Here is a 10,106-nt window from a genome sequence, read left to right on the forward strand (position 1 = left end):
GCAGAGCTGACGACCGCCTTCGCCAGCTACATCGAGAAGGTCGCTACTGGAGCAGCAGAACGCCCTGCTGGTCACCGAGGTCAACCGCTCAAGGGCAAGGAGCCCACCCACGTGGCCCACCTCTACGAGGAGGAGCTGCGCTCCCTGCGCCTGCAGGTCGACACGCTCACCAGCCGGCGGGCCCGGCCGACGTCGAGCGCGGACAACTGCTCGACGACCTGCAGAAGCTGAAGCAGAGGTGAGGGGGGCCTGTGGCTGGGTGGGAACTGGCCTGGGGGACCAGCTGGCCCTGGCCCTCAGCCCCCATCCCTGGTGCCCCATACCCCCATCACTGAGCCCCACACACCCCTGTCACTGTGCCCCATCCCTGCCCCCCTATCCTGTGCCCCACACACCCCGTCCCTGCACCCATACCCGCATCACTGAACCCCACACACTCTGTCACCGCACCCCATCACTGAGCCCCCACCCATCCCTGCGCCCCATACCCCCCACACTGCCTCCCCATGCTAGGCACGCACCCCAGCACCTGCCCATCCCTAATCCCAGGGCCCTTCCAGCAGCCTCCCTCCCACTGCCTCTGTCTGTCTGTCCTGCCGTCTGATCAACCCTCCCCTCCCATCTAGCAGGAATGCAGGGGCAAGTGCACGTCCCCTCCAGGAGCCCCCTCCGCCTGGGAGCCCTGTGGCCTGCTCCCTGGGGCCGTGGCGTGGCTCTCCAGCTCTCCCTTTCCCAGGGTGCCGGGGCCTGGCTGTGCCCGGACGGCCTCAGGACAAGAAGGGGTGTACCTTCTTGAAACTTCGTCCCGGGGACCCTGGCTTTGGATGCTGGGTCCCAGGGGTTACAGGAAGCGGGTCACAGAGTCCCCGGCGATGCTCTGGAATGCTCCCACAAAGCCAGGCAGGACTTTGGGAGCCTCCGTTCCCTTGGAGCAGACTGTCTGCAGGGCAAGAACTCCACGGCTTCACCTCTGGGTCTCTCCTTGGAGCATTCAGCATCCTCTGCCCCTCTGTGCACTTCCCACAGCGAGCCCGCCCCAGCGGGTCCTGGGAAGCCACGAGTCCTGCACCCCCACTTTGCAGTCAGACGTGACTCTCGCCAGCCAGTAACACAGAGGTTATTCGATGACCGAAACAGGGTCTAAAACAGAGCTTGTAGGTCAGCAGACCGGACCCTCGGCCGGGTCCATTCTGGGGCAGTGACCAGACCCCAGGTCTGCACTTCACTCCTTGTCCCCAGGCAGACTCCAGATAACAACCTCCAGCCCCTCCTCCTGCTCAGCCCCTTTCCCGGGCCAGAGGTCACCTGATCTCTTTGTCTCCAACACCTTCAGCTGGCACCTTGCGGGGAGGGGCCCAGGCCATCAGTTGCCAGCAGACAGGGTGTTGCCATTCTCTGTGCAGACACCATCACACCTGCCCCCTAGGCTATGCAACAATACCCTGATCCCACCACTCAATACCTGAGAAAGGATTAAGGGAAACTTAGGCCCCACAATATTTGGAGAAATGTTAAGAACATTCCCACTTTGTCACAGGGTGTACCTGGAGCTCCTGCCCTACCCAGACCCAGAGCTCCTGGCACTCAGCTGCCTCAGCCCAGGCACTGCACCCGGTGCCGTAGGGAGGAAGACCGGCCGCAGAGGAGGAGTATGGCAGTGCCCGATGTGGCCCACCCAAGCCAGGCCAGAAGTGCAGGACCCAAGCAGCACAGCGTGATCTCTGGGGAAGCCCATGGGCACTCCGGGCCCCGCTTGCTCTCTGTCTCTCTGCACCTGGGTGTTTGGGCCAACCCCGCCTGTAGCAAATGCCATTACACAGGGTCACCCAGGCACAGGGGGGAGCTGCGCGCACTTGCAGGAAGCGGGCTGCATGGGCTGGCTTTTTCAGCTGTGCAGAAATCTCCCCACCTTTTGTGCCAAGCGGCGCTGGGGCTGAGTAGAGAGCTTGTCCTGGCCTGGCCGCATTGCATGCTGGACCGCTCGTCTCCCCGCCCCACATGTCTCAGCACTCAGGGCTTCCTCATGCCTTCCTGGGGAGGGAGGGAAATGCAGCTCACAAAGCCGCCCTGGGGCTGCGCCCCACACAGCCAACCACCGTGCCCATGATAGCAGGAGCGAGGGCAGCGAGCCCTGTGGGTGTGTGGGGGCAGGCTCCAGGGAGGTCCGTAGGCACGATCAGGTTCATGCAGGCTGCGGGGGAACTGTCTGGGCCTTACCTCGCCCCACCACCCGCCCCGCCTGCAGGCTCGGCTGCTGGAGCTCTGCCCCCACCCCTCAGAACTCAGGTCCGGCAGCGGAGGCAGCTGGGACCATGGAACCCTGAGCCGCTCCAGGATGTGCAAGGGGAAGGATGTCTCTGCTCTGGGGGCAGTCCCAGTGCAGCTAGAGGCCACAGAGGGAGCTTGCTGTGGGGAGCCCCGCCCTGCACGCTGTGAGGCATGGAGAGGAGGACTTGGCTTTCAGAGGGGTCCCTGCGCTGATCCCACACCCCCCACAGGGACAGCTGAATGCTTAGGTGGTGGTGGCTCGGGCAGGGAGTCCAGGGCAAGATCTGTGGATCAGGGCGGCACTGGGCCCCCCGCGGCACGGCTCGTGCCCCAGGCACGTTCTGAGCCAGGCTACTCCAGACCGGTGCCGTCCACAGAGCAGCTGGCGCTGGCTGGCTGGGTCCGACGGGCACAGGCTTAGCGCATGGACAGGGAGGGAGCCAGCCCTGGCAGATGCCACACCCAGCCCTGGCACTAAGGAGGTGAATCTGGAAAGGGGCAGCAAAGAGCCCTTGTGGGGACCGCAGACTAGGCGCGTCCTGTTCTCCTGTGTCACTGGGGGGGGGCCACCCGGGGGCCTACCCCACAGACAGGGCCCTCAGGGTCAGGCCCGCACCCGGAGGGCACCACAGCAATTGTCTAGGCTGGCAGAATCAAACGGGGAGGGGGAACCCCTCCCACATGGCTGGAAGATCCGTGTTCCAACCCAGCGATGGGTCTGTGCCACTCCGCCCGCTCACCTTGGTGTGCCAAGAGCCCTGGTGCTTGTCTGCCGCTGGGTCTCTGAGGGCTGCACCATGGGGCTGCAGGGACAGGGACCGTGTCCCAGCCCTCCGAGAGCGCAGGCCGGGGGGCATGCAGGCAGCTCCTCCCCGGCCCCTGAGGGCTGGCGCAGCTCCTCCCAAAGAAGCGAAGCAGAGACCCAAAGCCCGGTGACCAGCACCCCTGCCCTAGAGGCCAGCGCTGCCAGGCAGGGCCGGCCTGACCGCACTGGGGCTGGCCGGGGGGGGAGGGGCGCTTGTCTCTGGGCTCTGCCAGGGATGAACGTCACTGAACGAACGAAGCGGAACAGCTGGCGTCAGCGCCCCCACGCGGCTCTGCTGTGGCCACCATGATCGGCAACGGCATCCGCAGCCCGAGCCACAGCCTCTCCGGGCAGGACCCCGGCTGCAGTGACCACACGAGAAGTCCCTGCGCCACCTGCACCTCCACCCCATGCACCCCTCCGGGATCTCTAAGCCCCATGTACCCCCAATCACTGCCAGGACCCACCAACACCTGGCACGCCTCCATCCCATCACCCCTCCAGGTCCCGTGGCCCTGTGTACCCCCATTCACTGGCCCAGGGACCCCACCACTCACCCTCCACCCCCATCACCCCATCCGGTCCCGACTGCAGCGTGCCCCGCCAATTCACTGCCCAGACCGGACCTACAACTGCAACTTCCACCCATCACCCTATCTGGGGTCCTGAGCCCCGTGTCCCACCCAATTCACTGCCCAGGACCCGCCATCACCTGCCCCTCCACCCCCTATTGGGTCCCTGAGCCCCAGTCCCCCTCACTGTCTGGGTTCCTGTACCTCAGGTCCCCCTTCCCCATATTGGAGCCCTATTCCCCGATCTCCGTCTCCTTGCCCCTGGTATTGGCCCCAACTCTGCATCCTACCGCTGCGATCCCCCAGCCCCCCATAGTGCCCCTGCGCCCCTCGGCCGGCTCCCTATAAGGAAGGGGCAGCGTGCTGCGCGGGGTGACCTCAGCCTTTGTGCTGGGCTCTGCTTTTGACTATAATAGGAACGGGAGGCCAGGCCGCTGTGCCCCCAGCCAGCCGTCGGGAATGCGGACAAGCCCCACCGCCCCGCCAGCCTGGGGGCTGTGCCGGCCAGGAGCCCCCTCGTCTGGCCAGCCTGCCTGTCCCTGCTTCGTCCCTCGTGCCTTGGCTGTCCCTCCATCTGCCCCATGGACGGCCCTGCCTGGCTCGCTCTGCCTCGCCCCCAGCTCCCGCCTGACGCCCCCTCTTCCCCCAGGCTGCAGGGGAGATCCCTGAAGGGGAACTGAGATAACCCTGGCTGCCTTCCGAGCAGTAAGTGCCCCACCTGCAGCCTGTCCTTGCCCGGCCCTGGCTGCGCCCCCCGGAGGGGGGGATGTGCGGAGCAGGGAACCGGGCTCCCTGCCCCTCCCAGCGGTTAGCCGCGGATACAGACCTCCGTCCCGCAGTTCTCCAGTGCCCGCCCCCCCCCCCAGCTGGCTGGGCCGGCCTGGCACCCAGCACCTGGCACCCCAGGGCTCGCTGTTTCCACTGGCGGCAGGGGGCTCCTACCCCACCCACAACCCCCACCCACAGGAGGGGCCCTGTGGGCAGAGGACAGCGTGGCTGCAGGTTAGCATGTGGCAAGACTGTGCCCACACCCTCAACACCGAGGGTGACCAATGCAGCCCGATGCCCATGCTAAGACCCCTGCCCGGCACGTGCCGCCCGCTCTGTCCGGTGCACGTGTTCATCGACGCCTCTGCGGCCCCCACCCCGGCAGGCCTGCCTGGCGATGCTCGTGGTCCCGGCCCTGCAGCTCCCATCTCTGAGTCCGGCTCCCTCTTGGCCGCAGGCTGACGCGGCCACGCTGGCGCGCATCGACCTGGAGAGACGCATCGAGGCCTGCAGGAGGAGATCGCCTTCCTCAGAAGTGCACGAGGAGGTGGGTCCATGGAGAGCCTGCCCGCCCTCGATACTGGCCTGGGGCCCTGCACCCCCTGCCCCAGTTACTGCCCCGGGCCCCTGCCCATCCCCCAGGTACTGCCCCAGGGCCCTGCGCCCGATTACTGCCCCAGGGCCCTGCCATCCCACAGTTACCGCCCCAGCGCCTCCCCATCCCCCATTATTGGCCTGGGGCCCTGCACCCCGCCCCCGATTACTGCCCAGGGCCCTGCCATCCCCCCAGTTCCCACCCGGGGCCCTGCCCATCCCCCCATTACTGCCCAGGCGCCTGCCCCCAGTTACACCCGGTCCCGCCTCCCCATTACTGCCCTGGGGCCCTGCCCATCCCCCCAGTTACCACTGCGGGGCCTGCCATCCCCCCAGGTACTGCCCGGGCCCTGCCATCCCCCCAGGTACTGCCCAGCCCTGCGCCCCGCATTATGCCCCGGGGCCTGCCCATCCCCCCAGTTACTGCCAGGGCCCTGCACACCCAGGCCCTGCCCATTCCCCCCATTACTGACCCGGGCCTCCATCCCCCAGGTACTGCCCCAGGGCCTGCCCCGATACTGCCCTGGGGCCCTGCCCACCCCCCAGTTACCGCCCTGGGTCCTGCATCCCTGCGCCCGATTACTGCCCCGGGGCCTGCCATCCCCCATTACCACCCAGGGCCGCCCATCCCCCAGGTACTGCCCCAGGGCCCTGCGCCCAATTACTGCCCAGGCCTGCCCATCCCACAGTTAGCCCCAGGCCCTGCCCATCCCCCCATTACTAGCCTGGGGCCCTGCACCCCCTGCGCCCCCGATTAGTGCCCAGGGCCCTGCTCATCCCCCAGGTTACTCCACGGGCCCTGCACACCTGGGACCTGCCCCCAGTTATTGCCCTGGGCCCTGCCCATCCCCCCCCCGTTACTGGCCCGGGGCCCTGCACCCCTGTATCCCGATTATTGCCCTGGGGCCTGCCATCCCCCCATTACGGCCCCAGGGCTAGCACACCTGGGCCCTGCCATCCCCCCGTTACTGGCCCAGGGCCCTGCACCTCCTGCCCCCGATTACTGCCTGGGCCTGCCCATCTCCCAGGTACCGCCCCGGGGCCCTGCCACCCCCCAGTTACCACCCAGGGGCCCTGCACCACCTGGGGCCCCACCCCACCCCCCAATTATTTCCCTGCACCCTGCCCCCACCCCTGGTTTCTGTCTTGGGCCCTGCCAGTTGGATGGTCCTCGAGTCAGGGCTGGCTAAGCTTGTGTTCGCTGCTGACCTGGTGCTGGGTGTGAGGGGCAGTGGGGTGAGCTGGGCTTGGGCTGGGGTCAGTGCTGGTGCTGGGGGGTGACTGGGGGCTGGGACAGAGGGTGACTGGGGGGCTGGGCTGCAGGGTGACTTGGGGGGTCAGTGCTGGGGGGGTGACTGGGGGCTGGCTGGGGGCTGTCTGGGGGTCAGTGCTGGGGTCACTGGCTGGGCTGGGGCTGTCTGGGGACTGGCTGGGGCTGTCTGGGTCAGTGCTGGGCTGGGGTGACTGGGGCTGGCTGGGGCTGTTGGGGTCAGGCTGCTGGCGGGATGTCTGGGGTCACGCTCTGACGCTGCCCCTGGCTCCAGGAATCCGACCTTCAGGCCCAGCTGCGAGCAGCACATCCAGTGGAGATGAGTGTCCAAGCAGACCTGACGGCCGCCTGCGTGACCATCCCCGCGCCCAGTCGAGAGAGCTCGCCCCAGAACATCTCGGAGGCCGAGAGGTGGTACAAGTCCAGTCAGCCAGGCGGCGCGGGGCTCTGCTGGTGCATGCGGGTGGGGATCGGCGCTGGGCTGGGGAGTCTGGGGGTCAGTGCTGGGCTGGGTGTCTGGGGGCTGTGCAGGGAGGTGGTCTGGAGGGCGCTCTGGGCTGGGGGGTGACTGGGGGTCAGGGCTGGCAGGGTGTGTGGGGGCTGTGCTGGGAAGTGTCTGGGTCAGGGTCTGTGCTGGGGAAGGTGTCTGGGGGGCTGTGCTAGGTTTGGAAGTGTCGGGGCTGGTGCTGGGGACAACAGGGGGGGCTGCGCTGGTCATGGAGCGGGGCTGGGCTGGGGACTGCTGTGCACACAGTGCCATGCCCCCGAGCTGGCTCTGGCTCCCTGTCTGGGGCAGAGCGGACTGGGGTCCAGTCACAGCGTGGGGCTCTGGGCTGAGTTGCGCCCGCCGGGCCTATGGGAGTCAGAGCAGCACGCCAGCACCTGCGCTGCGTGAGCCAGCTGTGCCCCAGTTGCCAGCTCAGCTGCCCTCTCGGGTCCCTCCCTGCAGGTGTCCGACCTGACCAGGCCGCCAACAAGAACAACGACGCCTGCGCGCAGGCCAAGCAGGAGATGATGGAGTATCGGCACCAGATCCGTCCTACACCTGCGAGATCGACGCCCTCAAGGCACGGTGAGCAGCGGCAGGGCCGGGGCCGGGGCGGCAGCGCTGGCGGGAGCCGCCGTAACCGCTGTCCGGGCAAATGGCCCCACATGGGAGGGCAGGAACGCCTCTCGCACTCTGCCCGCCCTGCTGGCCCTGGGGCGTTCTCCTTTTTGGGGTGTGAGCCCCCCGCAGAAATCCACTCGCCTTCCCTGCTCCGGGCTCCGGTGCTGCAGCTCCCTGGCAGCCACAGCCGCACCCGGGCCGAGGGGCGCGTGCGGGCACGGTCCTGAGCGGGAGTGGCCGGAGCGCAGCTGGGGAATCCTGGCTCTGCGGAGCAGCTAGTGACGCCGGCCCCGCCCCCGTCCCCACTGCAAGAGCCAGTGATCCTGCCCTGCACCTGGCTCGACCCCCCCCAAACTAGCCTGTGCCAGTCTCATCAGCTTGTAGTGTCCTGGAGTGCGGGTGGGGGCCGGGCACCGCACTGATGACGCCAGCCAACTCTGGGGTTGCGTCTCTGTCACGGAGTCCCCGGGTATCTCTGGAACTGCCCCACCAAGCAGTCAGGACTTTGGGGACCTCCTCTCCTTGGAGCAGACTTGTTCAGGCAAGAAGCTCAACGGCTTCAACTTGTCTCTCCTGAGCATTCAGCATCCTCTGCCCCTCGTGGGCTTCCCACAGCGAGTGCCCCAGCGGGTTCCGGGAAGCCCAGAGGTCCTGCACCCCACTTTGCCTCAGACGTGACTCTCAGCCAGCCAGTAACCAGAGTTTATTCGATGACAGGAACAGGGTCTAACGAGCTTGTAGGTACAGCGAACCGGACCCCTTGCCGGGTCCATTCTGGGGCAGTGGCCAGACCCCAAGGTCTGCACTTCACTCCTCGTCCCAGCTAGCTCCAGACTCACTGCTCAGCTCTTTCTCATGGCCAGGAGGTCACCTGATCTCTTGTCTCCACACCTTCAGTTGGCACCTTTGCAGAGTAGGGCCAGGCATCAGTTGCTAGAAGCCAGGGTGCAGGCATTCAGGTGCATGGCCTTTGCTCTGCAGCAATACACACCTTATCCACCACCTAGATACTTAAGAACTGCCTAGGGACACTGAGGCACCAACACAGTATCAGAGCAAAAATTAAGAACAGTCCCAGTTCGGGGGGAAGGTGTCTGGGGGGCTGTGCTAGGTTTGGAAGTGTCTGGGGGCTGGGCTGGGGGACAACAGGGGGGGCTGCGCTGGTCATGGAGGCGGGGCTGGGCTGGGGACTGCTGTGCACACAGTGCCCCATGCCCCCGGAGCTGGCTCCTGGCTCCCTGTCTGGGGCAGAGCGGCTGGGGTCCAGTCACAGCGTGGGGCTCTGGGCTGAGTTGCTGCCCGCCGGGGCCTATGGGGAAGTCAGAGCAGCACCAGCCCAGCACCTGCGCTGCGTGAGCCCCAGCTGTGCCCCAGTTGCCAGCTCAGCTGCCCTCTCCGGGTCCCTCCCTGCAGGTGTCCGACCTGACCCAGGCCGCCAACAAGAACAACGACGCCCTGCGCCAGGCCAAGCAGGAGATGATGGAGTATCGGCACCAGATCCAGTCCTACACCTGCGAGATCGACGCCCTCAAGGGCACGGTGAGCAGCGGGCAGGGCCGGGGCCGGGGCGGGCAGCGGCTGGCGGGAGCCGGCCGTGAACCCGCTGTCCGGGCAAATGGCCCCCACAGATGGGAGGGGCAGGGGACAGGCCTCTCGCAGCTCTGCCCCGTCCCTGCTGGGCCCTGGGGCGTTCTCCTGTTTTGGGGTGTGAGCCCCCCCGCAGAATCCACTCGCCTTCCCTGCTCCGGGCCCTCCGGTGCTGCAGCTCCCTGGCAGCCCACAGCCGCACCCGGGGGCCGAGGGGGGCCAGTGCGGGCACGGTCCTGAGCGGGAGTGGCCGGAGACGCAGCTGGGGAATCCTGGCTCTGCGGAGCAGCTAGTGACGCCCGGCCCCCGGCCCCCAGTCCCCACTGGCAGAGAGCCAGTGATCCTGCCCCTGCACCTGGCTCCGACCCCCCCCCAAACTAGCCCTGTGCCAGTCTCATCAGCCTTGTAGTGTCCTGGAGTCGCGGGCTGGGGGCTCGGGCACCGCACTGAGTGACGCCAGCCAGAACTCTGGGGTTGCGTCTCTGTCACGGAGTCCCCGGGTGATGCTCTGGAACTGCTCCCCACAAAGCCAGTCAGGACTTTGGGGAGCCTCCTCTCCCTTGGAGCAGACTTGTTCAGGGCAAGAAGCTCACACGGCTTCAACTTTTGGTCTCTCCTTGGAGCATTCAGCATCCTCTGCCCCTCCGTGGGCTTCCCACAGCGAGTCGCCCCAGCGGGGTCCTGGGGAAGCCAGAGGGTCCTGCACCCCCACTTTGCAGTCAGACGTGACTCTCAGCCAGCCAGTAACCAGAGTTTATTCGATGACAGGAACAGGGTCTAACAGAGCTTGTAGGTACAGCGAACCGGACCCTTGCCGGGTCCATTCTGGGGCAGTGAGCCAGACCCCAAGGTCTGCACTTCACTCCTCGTCCCAGCTAGCTCCAGACTTCACTGCTCAGCTCTTTCTCTGGCCAGGAGGTCACCTGATCTCTTTGTCTCCAACACCTTCAGTTGGCACCTTTGCAGAGGGGCCAGGCCATCAGTTGCTAGAAGCCAGGGTGCAGGCATTCAGGTGCATGGCCTTTGCTCTGCAGCAATACACACCTTATCCACCACCTAGATACTTAAGAACTGCCTAGGGACACTGAGGCACCAACACAGTATCAGAGCAAAAATTAAGAACAGTCCCAGTTC

At 66.4% G+C, this 10,106-nt stretch overlaps 1 protein-coding gene across 1 annotated transcript in view; it reads left to right on the forward strand.

Moving 5' to 3' along the window:
* The window catches only part of DES (desmin), a 22,877-nt gene that overhangs the window by 4,837 nt on the left and 7,934 nt on the right, over positions 1-10,106 (forward strand). The window contains exons 3-8 of the mRNA XM_075070346.1: positions 225-238; positions 4,327-4,350; positions 4,871-4,960; positions 6,552-6,702; positions 8,032-8,033; positions 8,799-8,924. Of these exons, the coding sequence (XP_074926447.1) occupies positions 225-238; positions 4,327-4,350; positions 4,871-4,960; positions 6,552-6,702; positions 8,032-8,033; positions 8,799-8,924 (407 nt within the window). The remainder of the gene's footprint in view (positions 1-224; positions 239-4,326; positions 4,351-4,870; positions 4,961-6,551; positions 6,703-8,031; positions 8,034-8,798; positions 8,925-10,106) is intronic.

This window comes from Chelonoidis abingdonii, chromosome 10 (genome assembly GCF_003597395.2).
Source record: "Chelonoidis abingdonii isolate Lonesome George chromosome 10, CheloAbing_2.0, whole genome shotgun sequence".
NCBI classification, from domain to species: Eukaryota; Metazoa; Chordata; order Testudines; family Testudinidae; genus Chelonoidis; species Chelonoidis abingdonii.